General features: G+C 46.1%; 1 protein-coding gene across 1 annotated transcript in view; it reads right to left on the reverse strand.

Moving 5' to 3' along the window:
* Nucleotides 1–357: 357 nt before the first annotated feature.
* ARPP21 (cAMP regulated phosphoprotein 21) overlaps nucleotides 358–15063 on the reverse strand; it is a 103360-nt gene continuing 88654 nt past the window's right edge. The window contains exons 19-20 of the mRNA XM_061996391.1: nucleotides 2622–2773; nucleotides 358–615 (exon numbers count right to left, since the gene is read on the reverse strand). Coding sequence (XP_061852375.1) covers nucleotides 358–615; nucleotides 2622–2773 — 410 coding nt within the window. The remainder of the gene's footprint in view (nucleotides 616–2621; nucleotides 2774–15063) is intronic.

Here is a 15063-nt window from a genome sequence, read left to right on the forward strand (position 1 = left end):
TCCGGATCAGGGATATTACAATCTACACAGTGGTGTTCAGTGGTAGGAAAAAATCTTACCTCAATGAATTCATGTCACTAGCTAAGCTATAAAGGCGTACCTAGCAGACATGACAGAAATATGCACCATTAACCAGCAAACATTGTTGTTTTGTTGTTCAAAATTTACTGTTTCTTCTTCTTTTTTGTGTTTTTTACAGGTTTTTCCAGCAGCAAATCACTTGAGCACAGTCAATACTGATGTCCTCCACTGGTTATGCTCTTGTGTTCCTCTCCGTTTGAAGGCCATGAGATAACTTTGTCAGAGGATGCACCGCTCTCTCTCTCCATGGATCCCCGCTGGGGCTGAGCCACGCTGTCAGTACTTGACCTGCCACCCTCCATTGTTGATGCTGGCACAGTTTGTCCTGCAGCTGGCAGACAGAACCGGGACGTTACTGGAGGGGCAGTGTGGGGCGATCAACCGGAGGTTGTTCTGTGGGGCAGGAGGTATGACATTACAGTAGACAGGCATTCCAGTGGCTGTAAGTGTTCCTTGACCTGATTGATTAGGTAGCATGATTGGTTGTTGATATGATTGTTGTGGCAATCCTTGAGAACCCTGGGTCATTGGCACCTAGGAGAGGAAAGAAAAAGTCAGTACTAAACAAATTAAGGTAGGTCCCAAGTATCATAGAATGGTTTCAGCTGGAAGAGTCCTTTAAGCTCATGGAGTGCAGCCTTTGTCCCAACCCCATCAACCACCAGCCCATTGCCCTCAGTGCAACATCCACTCATCTCTGAAACCAGGGACAGTGACTCCAGCACTTCCCTGGGCAGCCCCTTCCAGTGCCCAACAACTCTTGCAGGAAAAATGTATCTGTGTGTTTTCACTATCTGTGGACAGCAAATTAAACATGAGCCAGCAATGTGCCCTCCTGGCCAAGAAGCCCAACGGCATCCTGGGGGCATCAAGAAGAGTGTGGGCAGCAGGTCGAGGGAGGTTCACCTCTGTCTCCACCCTGCCCTTATAAAGCCACATCTGGAGTCCTGTGTCCAGTTCTGGGCTCCCCAGCTCAAGAGGGACAGAGAACTGCTGGAGAGAGGCCAGCACAGGGCCAGCAAGATGATCAGGGGAATGGAGCATCTTTCACACGAGGGAAGGCTGCAGGAACTGGGGCTGTTCAGCCTGGAGAAGAGCAGGCTGGTGGGGATCTCATTAACACTTAAATATACCTAAGGGCAGTTGCTGAGAGGATGGGGTCAGTCTATTCTTTGTCATGCCCAGTGACAGGACAAGGGGTGATGGGCGCAAGCTGGAACACAGGAAGTTCCACTTAAACACAAGGGGAAACTCATGTGGTGCTGAGGTGAGGGAGCCCTGGCCCAGGCTGCCCAGGGAGGGTGTGGAGGCTCCTTCTAGGGAGGTTTCCAAACGCGCCTGGACACGTTCCTGTGCCCCCTGATGAAGGGGAACCTTCTTCAGCAGGGGATTGGGCTGGATGAGCTCTGGAGGGCCCTTGCAACCCCTACATCATCCTGGGATTCTGAGATTCCTATCTTCCTTCTAGCTGAATTTGAGTATACACCATCATCTGCCAAAACGTGTCGTTTCCCACTGCTCAGAACTGTTTTCATCCCTGAGGATCTCCTTTGTTTGAGAAGGGTTAAAGAGAAATCCCTCTGCTCTCCTGGGGTCTGGCTCTATCTAGTCAAATATGAATCTCTCAGATCAGTGCAAACAAAACACCCAATCCTGGTACATCTAAGGCCATCTAAAAGGTCTAAACCTTTCACTTGATCATTAACCTTTAAAACACGTTTTCAATACAGTCATTCTGGAGATACAATGGGAAAATTTAACCCACAAGCAAGTCCTCATTTCCATCTGGGCTGCTGGAGTGTATTCAAAGAAGCCAAGGGAAAAGGTGAATGGCTTCTTAATCAGTGCAATCTATTAAGATGAATTAGATGTCATTTACTTTCTTAACTTTCCAGAGGGACCAGCAAGAAACCCAAGCACAGGCCACCTGTCACAGGCTCTTGGCATATCTCACAAAAACCAGGTATAAAGTCAGGGAAGTAAGTCTGGGTTACTTATAGAGCTGGCAAAATCAAGCCACTGCCTTTCCTCTACCCAGAACCTAATACACACACACAAAAAATCTATCTGGCTACAGTCTGTTACAGAAAAACATGATGAGATCCTTGGCAGGAATCTCCACAGATGAGTAATTTTTAACCAGACCTGGCAAAGCCCTCAGCTTCATCACAGGAAACATTACTGCACTGGCAAAAGAAACCCCAGAACAAATAAGTAAACAAAAAACCCCTCAAACCAATGTTCTGCCTTTGACTTTTCAAAATGTATTTTCCTCGCAGGAAGAAGTATAATTCCCTCATCCTTTGTGGTATTTCACCCACACTGCAGGCTGTAATAAATAACTCAAAGCATTCCCAATTCACCATGAAAATCACTAGGAATAAACAAACAGAAAGCAAAGCAACAAACGTGACTTGGAAGTGTATGTATCAGCAGGCCTTCTGCCACACGCTCCCATGGAAGTCGTGAAGGGCCGTTCTGGCATACAAACAACTCAATGCAGTTAAGCACTCTGTGAGCAAAGCAGGCTGGTTCTGTACCTGATAAGAGGACATGGCTGGGTACTGCACCATCATGCCTTGCACCTGATTTCCCTGTTGATTATTCATCAGGTTCTGGCTTTGGGGCGGCTGCTGCATTCCCATGAGACCCTGGAACCCCTGCTGCTGGTTCGGCAGGACAGGCTGGTAACCTGGAAGAAGAAAGATTGTCTTCAAACACCCTGTTGCTTGCAAGGGGCAAAATTGAAGCTGTTTCTCCCTGCCTTCATCAAAAAGGTTGCTCTGTTTCTGGAGGAGCATTGCTGGAAGTGAGAACTGAAGGGGAATAATCAGAGGCTGTGAACTGAGGGGCCTGGCAGGCCAACAGGAGCGGGCAGCATGCTTCTGTCATGCCCTTCATGGCAGAGACCACCTTGAGCGATGCCTGACAGGGTGCTATTGGCTTTGGCTCCTTCTTCAGAGGCAAAACTCCCAGCAGCTTCAAGGATGCTGGCACGTGGCCTTTAATCTGGTAGTTCTCTTCCCGGTCACGTTTCTTCTCTTACCCTCTTACCTTTCTCGTGACGCAGCTCCCCAGTGTGATGCAAGCAGAGAATGCTTTATTTAATCAAGGAGAACATCTGTATACACACTGGGTCCTGCTTGCAAAGCTTTTGGTACAATTAGAGCATATCAAGGGTCATATTCTGCCCTGCTGCTTCCATGTTTGCCAAAAGAGGAGAATCGGACATTAGGGAGTATCTGGTCCTCCCCGTTGCTTGGTGGGAACACTGCTGACACTCAAGTGACTGCACAGGGAGAAGAAGTTGATGCTTCTGTTTCAACCTGTGATCAGCTCTGTGTTCAAAATCCCCACAACATCAGAAGTGTTCTATTATTCCTTATTGGAGAGAAGAGTCTGACTTCCATCTCACTCCAACCTCCTGTCAGGGAGTGTCAGAGAGTGCTGCTGTCTCCCCTCAGCCTCCTCGTCTCCAGGCTCAACACCCCCATTCCCTCAGCCCCTCCCCAGCCCCTTGTGCTCCAGCCCCTTCCCCAGCTCTGTGCCCGGCTCTGGCCACGCTGCAGCCCCTCAGTGTCCCTGTGGCAGTGAGTGAGGGGCCCAGCACTGAACACAGCCCTGGAGCTGCAGCCTGCCCAGGGCCCAGCACAGGGGACAATCCCTGCCCTGGGCCTGCTGCCACCCCACTGCTGATCCCAGCCATGAGTCCCTGCTGGATGGAAGCGAGCTGTCTGGGTGATGCTGCCATTCAGAGCTGAAGGATTTTGCAGGGAAAAAGAGGGAAAGGGAAGGAAGCTGCAGCAAAATCCCATGCTTGAACAACACAGCCAGCCACAGTCACTATAAATCTATGAATAATGTCTGCTTAAGCCCTTCTGTGCCCTTTAGCACTCGTGTTTTTTAAGGGGCAGCTGCAGTGAGCTATGGACTCGGCAGCGATGCTCTCAGAATGAGTGTTTCAGGCAACGCAGAACTGTCAGAAGGAGCAATGCTGCGTTGTCTCTACAGGAAAAATGTGTGTCACGTCTGCTCCATTTATATTCATGAATACAGTACATGGTCCAATGTACTTCAGGAACTGGAAATCATCACCTGGGTATTTCTTCATTAGGTAACAAAAAGAAAGTAACAAACGTCTCTGTTTCTGATGGTCTGTTGTCAGCTTACAGCTCTCCTTCAGACTCTTCTCTCGTGCCAGAGAAATGTGGGGTACCTCTGATCAACTTTTTGGCACTAAAGATGCCTTCCCATAGATATGAGATTCATAATTCAACTGAGCAAAACAAAATAGTGATAAAAAAATAATGCCATAAGTGATTAACTTGGCTGGGATACAGCATCAAACATCTCCCAAATGCACCAGGTCATTTATTATACATTCAAACTCGCTCTTCTCCTGTGCACAAACACAGCCCTCAGCGTATTTTTTAGCCACAAAAATTATCAACAGCCAAAGTGCTGTAACTGAGTTTACAGAAGGCTTACACAGCAATAACAAAAGTCCAAGTCTTCTTGTGCTCTCGTACTCCCATTGTGGGGAGGGGGAGAAAGGATAGGAATATAAAAAGGTAGCACTACTATTCCTGGGTTTTTAAGGCTGGAAGTCTAAGCAGAGAGGAGTTAACCAACAGCAAGAGGTAATTAACCTCGTGTCACTTGCAGTTGTCAAAATGAGTCCCAGATGTTGTAATGAAGGGTAGATGGATGGTGGATCGGGGATCAAGTGACATCGTACTGGGGAAGGCAATCAAACATCATATCTGAGCCCACAGTGTGGGTGCAGGGTGGTGGGCTGGTGCTCAGAATCATTACAGTTGGAAAAGACCTTTAAGATCAAGTCCAACTCCCTCACTTCAGCTGCCAGACAGAATCAGAGACAGACACACATCACCGGGGTCAAGTAGAGAGAAGCCCTTCTGTTATCTCTAGGCATTACCCTTACTTTAGTCAGACTACTGGAACATCCAGCTGTCTCTTCATTTCAGCTTCATGTCCTGCCTTCACATACGACAAAGCATTGCCCAATACAGACTATCAAACTGGAACCAGAAGTTATGGAAATGACCACACAGCAGGGCCTCAACACAAGCACAGAAATGCTTCACGTGCACTCTAACCCATTTCCAACTCCATTTGAAGCGAGCAAAGAGGTACTAGCATTCTGGTTGCCTTATCTCCTCACCCTCCCTTGCTATGAAGGGAAATGAAGTCACTTCTCTGGCCCAGAAGAAGGTATGGTGGCCTCTTGACCATGTGCTGCCTAGACTGGTGGGTGGAAACAGGCATGTTTAAGGTTTCTGGCCTCCTTGTCTCCTTGAAAAGAGGCTGGTTGTCATCTCTTCCTCACTTGATATTCATGGACTTCCTTTATATGCTCAATACCCATTAGAAGACAATGAAGCTGCGGATGTCAGACCTTCTTCCAGAACCCCAGCACAGCATTTTGGGCAAAATCCAGCATCTTCTTCAAGGCTCTCAACTGCAGTGAAGCCACTTTAGTTTACCTGACAGCAAACTCTGCCCTTTTCCTATGTTAAATGAGGTGCTGAGGGACATGGTTTAGCGGTGGGCTTGGCAGTGTCAGGTTAGTGGTTGGACTTGACGCTCCTAAAGATATTTTCCAACCAAAATGATTCTATGATTCTGAATAGATTATGTTTTGTGTTCACATTGAACATAAAAACCCAACATGGTACCAAAACCTGCTCCAACAGTGCAGAGGCAGTACAGAGTATTAAAAAGCAAATTAATCATCTACAACGAGCTCTATAAGTGAGAGGAGAATGCCGTGAAAACACAAAGAAGCCTGAGTCTGTTCTGGTAGACAGCTTCTGTTTCAGCACAAAGGCTGAATTCACACACTATGTGGCAATCCATTTGAGCAGGGAGTTGCTAATATCACCAACCAGATGCTCTGAACTTGCTGCCTCCACAGCCCAAATCCTGCAACTCTGACTCTGCACCCCAGGTAACACTTTGAAAGAGATTCTTCAGTGTTTCCTGTGTGCTGAATATCTTCCTATGGCCAAGATAAGAACGGAGATGGAAGAACTGAGACTCTGTATAACTGGTAGTCTTAACACATCAACCTTTCAGCAATGTTCATGAAACCACACCACTCCAGAATAGTGTTTGCTTGAGGACACAGACTATCAGAGATCCCTGCTCCCCATTATTTGTTTTGTACACACGCAGCAGTTGCGATCCTCAGCTCAGCTCTGCCATGTTTTTGACGTGCTATTAACTTTTCAGTGAAATGCAAAGTCATAGAGTGTTCTCAGAAGTGGTGGGGACAGACTGCAGTGTGCATCCATTCTGTGTGACCAGAAGTCGTTGCGTTGCTGGGCAGAGACGATGGGCGTTTTGGAGCTACACGGGCATCAGGAAACAAGTGAGAACAAGAAGTGGGACCATGCTTTCTGCAGCAATAGTTCTCTTCATACTTGCTCTTTTGCTCATTAGCTTTCATGCTACATAAAGTGTAATCCTTAAAAGCCTCTTTACTGTCCCCTGAGAACACACATACGTGGGTTATTTTCTAATGGCAGTATGCATCAGATGAACCATCCTATTACTGCAAGCTCCAGGGCCTCTTTACTGCAATTATATCATCCTGCTCTATGTTATCTCTGCTACAAAGGAGGATTTTTAAAACCAGGGCAAACATGAGAGACATTGTTAAACAACCAGGGGAACAAATCGTGCATGGAATTTCAAAGAACACCTCAGAGGAGAAAACGAGCCTTGGATCGCAGCCGAAAGGGAAGAGCCCGTCATACCATCAAGGTACTTCTCTCAACCTTTACAGCCTGCATCACCCTGCTGACAGGCAGCTAACTTTGACATCCCAGGGGGAGAAAAACTGCAACAAGGACCCACAAAGGTTTGAATTTCTTAATGAGACTCTGGAGCTCCAAAGGCAAAGCGCAGTGGTCTTACACCTCTGCCAGTAACCGCCACCCAGAGCTGTAATTAAAGCACGTTTGGTGCTCTGCTGGCCTCAGCATAGGTCCCTCGTGAGCAGTTCATCCATGTTTGGAGGGACTGAGCCATCTCTCATTTTAGATTTGCAGCCTATATTAGCAAGATAGCTTTGTAATATGTGTGTCAGCCCCCTGGGTAAAGAGTAATCAGAGCTTTGGCTGACGAGTGTGGCAGTCTGGCACGAGTCCCTGAACTGCACGTCTTCCTCTACTCTGCACTCTCACCACTTGACCAGGCTCCTTGCATCTAAGCCCACGCAATTCAAATGCATAAATTCACAGTGGCTTTGATGTGATTTGAGAGCTCAGCTCCTCCCAGTAGTGCTGGGAGAGGCTGTGCTGTTGCCACCAGTAAACCCAAAAGGCAGGTACCCAGGCAACGCCCTGCAGCAGCTTTGGCAAGCAAAGCACAAAGCAAACTCAGAAGGGAAACCTCAGCAGGGCTAACTGGGCTGGGTGCAATGTTACACAGATCTGGTCGTGCCCCTGCCCACTCTGACAGTACTGCAGTGCCTTTCTTGCACCCAACACCATGACGCTATAGACCAGCTCAGCCTCTGCTGCAATTGCCACAGGAGCACCGGGAGGAGATAGAACCTGAGCTCTCATGGAAAACCAAGGGGAGTGAGCATCACGTCTGCCAGCTGACACAAGGGAATACCCTGTAATGGATTGGAAACAGGAGAAAACCACCTTCTGCACCCAGTGCCCTTGCCATGGGGCCCTACATTTGTGGAAGACTTCTCTAGACTGATGTGAGATGAGAACAGAGCTACAAAAAAACTGATCTGAGGTCAGACAGTGCACCTCTTCCTAGGAGAACATCTCACTTTGCTCCATTTATTCCAAAGATGGAGAGGTATTTGGTGGCAGATAGTTCTAGGTCAGAACAGAAACCAGTAAAATAAAATGATATGGTTGGAAGATAAACCTAGAATGGTTCAGATCAGGAGTAAAATTCAAAGTGTCAGCACACCCTATAATTAACAAGGGGACAATTTATGCAGAGAGGAAGCACATTTGCTATCACCCAAACCCTCTAAAACAAGGATGGAGAGCTTGCTGGAAGATATTCATCAGTTTAATAAGAAGTTCTGAGAATAAAGATATGATTAGAGTGTGCTCTGTGTCCAGTGTTATCATTCAGAGCATTAAATTACATGTTCCAGACTTCAAATACTTACAAAAATGTTATATCAGTCAGCTCTTAACATTTTTCCCATCTTCCATGGAAAAGGAATCGTCTTTTGCACCTGAGACAGGATCCTCTTCCTCTTCTGGCACACCACTCACTTCTGTCCACAAGCAGAGAGTTCACTTGTGTGTGGTGGATATTCTAAGGGCTATTTCTGGGCTATTTTAGTTTCCTTTGCCCTGCCTGGAGTAGTGCTCAGCAGGTTCTGTAGGCTGAAGGACATGATCCAGATCTACTCCCACAAATTTTTTTTGCTATGTTTTGCTTTACTTTTTAAATTCAGGAAGTATATTACATCAAGGAAGGGAATTAATTCCCTTTTCCTTTAAATTAAGCTCTAGGTAAAGTATTAGAGTGGCTGGATGTAGCTTTTATTGTATAATCACAGGAAGTCACCAGGCCCATGATAGATTACTCAGAGAAGGAAAAACACGGTTGTAAAACTACAGTTCAGTCATGTCCACATCCCAAAGTCTGGGTTTTTTGGCAAAACACTTATTCTCCAAAAAGCTCTGAGCTGGTTCATCCCAAAGTACTTGCAAAACTGGAAGGAGGAACTAAAAGCAACAATGAACAAGATCCAACAGTATGTGTTGACAAAAAGAACCTTTTGATTCTCACACAGACCCGGAATGTTACCTGTAAAGTAAACTATGAGGAAAGGATGCCAGGTTGGGCAACTTTGTGTTCAGGACAGTTGGCCAAGCTGTGGGAGATTGCATATTGAAATCCCTTCCCAGCACAAGTGAGGAATTTGCAGCAAGAGGTTTCCAACAGCCAGAACAAAGCCCTCCCTGCTACGAGGGTCCCTCAAGTCCTTCCTTGCTGACGCTTCTTATCTCGCTTCAGATACTCAAGTACTGGATTGCAACCAGATGTTCCACCTCCTGCTATAAAACCTCCCCATGTATTTCTCTCTCTTAGGGAATTGCTTCTCCAAGGTGCTGTGCTCAGACTGGCTTTGCACTACATCTAGGTGGCTGCTGAGGAAACTGGGGTTATTTTCTTTCATGATGCAATTAGCCATTACCCTTGCCAGTTTCACCACCACCAATGGACTCAAAGTCTCGTGGAAAACATCAGATGAAGGTATAAATTTAGGCTGATTTTGATTTTAGCCTCACCCCAAGGTGTCTGCAGTTTGGAAGGCTCCCACAGAAGACAAGTTAATTAACGTCTCCCTGTTGGTATGTCATTTTCTGTGAGAGCCTGAAGATTTAAGCTGTATCTTGTGCAGCTGAAACCTGAAACACTGTAAACAATTTTGTAGTTTAAGCTGGGATCTAAAATCCAAGGCAGGCTGCAAAACAACCCTGCTGCTGCAGTCGATCAATCCACTCCTACTGTGCCTGCTTTCTCTCTGCAATACACATAAAAATGTCTTGACCTAGTGAGACAGAAAGTAAGGGCTTTCTTTGTGCTCCCCTTGAAGGCATCACAGATAATTTATGGGTGTGAACTGGGTACCATGTGAGCTCCAAGACATCCCTTTCCCCATGCACTTATTTCAGTGTTCACACACATACAAAGGAAAAACCAAGAATGCCTATGCCTGAAATAAAGCAGTCTCAGGAAGCAACTGATATCTTGGAGGTATGAGGTAGCTTAAAACACATGTCAAACAGCACAGGTGCCAAAAAACACAGCAGCGCACAGACTCCTTTCCCCACGGCCCTCCATGGGCTCAGACCCTCATAAACAAGAGAAGCCTTTTCATCTAAGTGACTTACAGTTTGGCTCCTTTCATTTCAGCTGTAAGCACATCCTGGCTCCAGCAGTGAAGCATGCAGGGGGAAGCATGGGGTATTATTTGTTTCCAAAACTTAAACCCAACGACATCGATTCTTTCAAGTTGGGTGAGATCAAAACAACTTTTAGCTAATGGCACTCTGGTTACATTCACTGAGAACACATAAGACACTAAATATATTCCTGAACTGATTACAATGACAGTGACTCCAATAATTCTCTGCAGAGCCTGGGTTATAAAACTGCAGGATTTTGAACTCAGAGTCTCGACACATAATTGCTGCCAGAATCGCAGCTCCCCGGTCTCTAAATTGGATGCAGCTTTGCTAAGAGCATATTCATGATCCACCAACCTGGTAGCAGAGCAACAGCCACAATTGTTGGCAGACCCACAGAGAAACAGACGTCTTCAGCTGCGCTAAGGAACTCAGCAAGATGGATGTGCATCAAAGAGCCAAGCCAGCAGGATTTATTATCACGAGAGAAAGAAGACAAACGCTGGTTAGAAGACGACGTGTCTGTCTTCCCCACCCTTCTTTCTCTCTCTGGTTTACAAAGCTACAAATCCCACAAAATCAATAATGCAAAGATATCTTCATCTACCTTCCAGAAGAAGAAATTGAATTTGGATATTTGCTGCAGTTTTGCATTATTTCAGAGCAAACTATTGGATTTGGCACAACTGCTGATGAAAATACCCTGACAGACAACAAATGGGGGTGATTTTTTGTGGATAACAGCTCTGAAATCCTCCAACTGCTAGAGCAGGATCTGTCTTATATCTAGCTGAACTGCCCCTCCTTGTCCTCTTCTTCTGCCTCAACAAGCTATGTGAAATCCTGGTTTTACTTGTATTGCAACCCTGGGGGCTGGAAGACACCCAAAGCAGAGAGCAGCCGAAGCATGGATGGTTCCATGTGCTCCTGGAGACAACACAGCCAACTGAGGGTACCTTTCACAAGGAAAAAAAACCCATGAGAGGAGTAACACAACTCCCGTAGCAATGCAAACCCTCCCAGTCTAAAAGATGTGCAGGGTCAGGGTCTGACAAATCTGTTTTTCAACTCCAATAAGGTACTTTAGTACAAAAGCTAAGAGAGAGTGCTTTGTGCATAGACTTGGCCTCGAGAACAGTCACTGCATAAAACAAACTGGTCCCATCTGGGTGGCAGGAAGCCTCCCAGTACTGTGGTTTAGATTATGCCACTGAGAAACAACCCAAGGAAGGCTCTGTACCACATGTGACATTTAGAGCATCTTACTTGCCAAAGAAACCTCCATTATGTTTCTCTTTCACCCAAACAGACGCCAAGTTCCAACTGCTGGAGACAAAGACTGGAATTAAAAAGCCATTTATATGCATGCTCCCTGTCCATGCTCCATGCTTTCCCTGGGGGAAAACTGCTTTCATGAAGAGCACCCAACTGTTATTTAGAGACATCTACTTCATCATGCCAGCAACCACCTTCAGGGCAACATGAAAAATCACAGATACCATGAATTTATGAACCACTTAGAGATGCCTACCCACCCCTCAGTTACTTCCCCACACCTTAAAAGAGTTGCTTTAAAACTCTAAGGCCTCACTACGGAGTACAAAAGCCTGGATAAAGAAGAGCCATGATTAAACACTTTCATTACACACCTAATGAAATCACACACTGTAACGTCTTCCGAGGCGAAAACTGTAATTAAGGCAGGCTGGCATTTTGGCTTCCACCCCCACCATGTTCCAGGGGAATGGCAGGTAAGGTCAAACCAAAAAGCTTATGTGATAAAAACTGCGTGAGAGAGCTCCTGGGAGACCTGGCATTATTAACAAGAACATGAAGAAGGGCACAGTTGAACGGTCCAAAGATAAATGATTGCATTCAGTTTACTTTTCGCTATCAGCTGGAGAACCTGAGAGGGCTTGTCTTTGACAAGGAATGTATATAAATGGGCATCAAAAAGAGCCTGAATGGATGCAAGCATAGGAGATTCAAGGTTGGGGAAACGCTTTCCTTCAGGTTTAAATCCAGATCTGCTCTTTTACTTGTCTACACAAAGGATTTCCAACTCATAGGGAGAGCTGTAAGAACAACTCTGAACCTGTTCTCGCTGAGAACCTAAATCCAGGCTTTACACATCCCTTTAATCACTCATTTCATTCCCTTTTCAATATGCTTTTTACGCTTTTGAGACCATTTAGTGCCGTTCTTGTTCTCCAAAGTCTTTCAACAGAAATTATTTGCCCTTCTCCTTGAAGATAAACGTGAAGCTGAATGGAGAGGCACCTCTTCCAGACACGGTGTGTAACTCAAAGCTTCTGTACCAGGCAGAAAAGAAAACTCTATTTTTAAGACAAAATCCTTTTATCTCACTTCAGTGAAAATATAGAGGGAACAGCCAGCTGCAAGCCAAAATAATTGCAACACAATAATGCAAGGCTCCATTACAGCAGCATAATTCGGGTAAAGCAGCTGATCCAGGATCTTGGCACTAACCCAGACCCTGGAGCCTCACTTAAATGCATTAACCCAGACAAAGCATGTGCAGCTGTTTTGGTAATCTGAGGCTTCTGCATTTTATTGGAGACCACAAGAAAACCAACCAACCCCAAACCAAGTCACTCAGCCAGCAAATGACACAGGTGATAGAGAAGGAGAGAAGTGTTTTGAGCTATTGAACTAAATTAATCCACGGGGTCGGTCATGTGAATGGGCTTCACAGCCTTGGGGAGATGGGCCTTGGAAAGCAATTCCCTTTGGCCAGCACAAGGACCAAGGGTTTACACTGGAAGGGTGCAGATGGCCAAAGCCAGCTGAGGTGCCTGCAGGGTACTGCAGGACCTGGAAAATGTTATCATAGAATGGTAAGGTTGGAAGGGACCAACCCCCCTGCAGAAGCAGGTCAACCTAGATCAGGTCGCATAGGAGTGAAGCCCTCTCAACCCCACAGTGCTGAGCCACTAAAAGCACATCTGGCAAAGTGGTGCAGGGCTCTTGTGACATCAGGGAGGTCCCAAATCGTGCTGGGGAATCCCCAAGTATAATCCTGCTGCACTCAGCCCCTGCCCATCAATCTCACAATCTCAAGACCCATGGGCAGCCCAATGGATCATTCTGGAAGATCTGTGAGCTGCTCTTAAGAGAGCTTCACTGCCTGAAGACCAAAACAGATGCAACTCTAGTCACAGCCCTTACTGGTACACTGCTGTAGTCTGCTGCAGTTCCTCATGATGGGATGTTTGAATAGCTGGTAAACAACTACAACACCGATGTAAAAACTTATTGGTACTGATATGAAGAATCCTTTGGTGTGTGATGAGCTGTAGGTCTTGCCTCACATTGAACTGTGGCATCTAGAGAAATGCCTTTGCCAGCACAATACGAGAGAGAGTTTTCATTCAGAATGACTACATAGCATTATGTCCAGGATTATGAGCAGATCAAAGGCAAAGTGTCCATACATTCTGGCTGAAAACCTTCATCTAGTTTAAAGCTGAGATTTACAGTGAACTGTAAAGAAATTAAGCAGATGATTAACTATTTTATTAGTATCAATTTATTAGTATCATTTTCAGAAGAAAACAACCCCAAAGCAATAGCTTTGGCTGAAAGCTGCATGAACAAACTGCTCTGTTCTCATCTCTCTGCCCAGAAAACTGTACTCTGCAAGACTCCAAAATACAGACTTTGCTACATGTGTGTTCACTTTCACGTGGGAATATCTTTCATGTGAAATGGTAACTTTCCGTAGTTCAGGGCAGGAACATACATATTGCAGCTAGTACAACACTTCATGTAAATTCAAACCCTCATGAAAAAAAAGAGGAATGGCTTAACTCTGGGTTTGCACACACATGGACACACACACACGTGTCCACGTCAGCAGAAACGAGCGTCGGATGAAACGGAGATAAACAGTAGCCCGTTGGTTGTCCCCACTGAGCTCTAACCTAACCACCTGCTTTACCTGGGGGGATGCAGGGCACATGAGAGCTGCAGACTGAGTCATCCAGCACAGGGCTGCCTGGGAGGGTTCGTATAAGGAAGGAAAACAATCAAGTAACATCAACTCAAGATAGCCCACTAGAGAGATTTTTGCTTTGTGATTGCATCGGGATGATTTCTTCACCTGGGTCAGGTGGCAATACGATCATTTTCCCCAGGGAGTAAAAAAGAGCCAGGCCTTTCCAAGGACAGCAGACCTGCAGCTGTTATTTCCAGCCTAAAGTAGCTGCAGGCTTGAGTGACAGGGCTCAAGAGGCAGGAGGATAACAATAAGTTAGTGATGGAGGTGAATCAACTGTGCGCTGCTGCTCTGTGCTGAACACAAAGCAAAGCAGGAGGTGGGTTAAGCCTTTGTTCAGGCTCAACCTGGCTAAACATGCTCTAACCCACCATGAAGCTGTGGGGCCAAGAGACAGGGTTTAGTGGTGGCTGTGGCAGTGTGAGGTTAAGGGTTGGACTGGTTGACCATAAAAGGCTTTTTTCCAACCAAAATAATTCTGTGATCCTATACATGTGTAGCCCATGAGATGAACAGCACCCTGTGTAATACTCCCTATGTGTAGCTCAGCAGGGTCATCTCTACAACAGTTTGATTTTCTGGAGTGGCCCCAACTAAATAGCAGCAGGTTTGAGCAAACAAACTGTTGATCCATTGTGTATTGATGTATAACTTAGCTCTTGGCATTGCTGAAACACCTATGAGCAGAAGCTCAGGGCAGATCTCCACCATGCATACTTCAAGGAGTAGCTGCAGTCCCTGCACTGAAGACAGTGCATTCCTGAATGGACGAGAGAGATGGAAAAATAAGTCCTTAGGAGAAAACAACTCATCCACAGAAAGACAGTGGAACTGCACAAACAAATCTCTGGAAAGTACACCAAAAAAATCTCTGTGCCCTCGTGCTCAGAGCCCTCATCCCAGGGAAGGCTCGGGCAGGGTGCTGCTCACCAGCAGTCACTGTGATGATGGTCCATGTGCTCTTGCTGCTTCTGCCATACTGTTTGCTTCCACACAGCGTCAGGTACAATCTCCTGCCCACATCCTGGAGGAAGGCCA

The sequence above is a fragment of the Colius striatus genome, chromosome 5 (genome assembly GCF_028858725.1).
Source record: "Colius striatus isolate bColStr4 chromosome 5, bColStr4.1.hap1, whole genome shotgun sequence".
NCBI classification, from domain to species: Eukaryota; Metazoa; Chordata; class Aves; order Coliiformes; family Coliidae; genus Colius; species Colius striatus.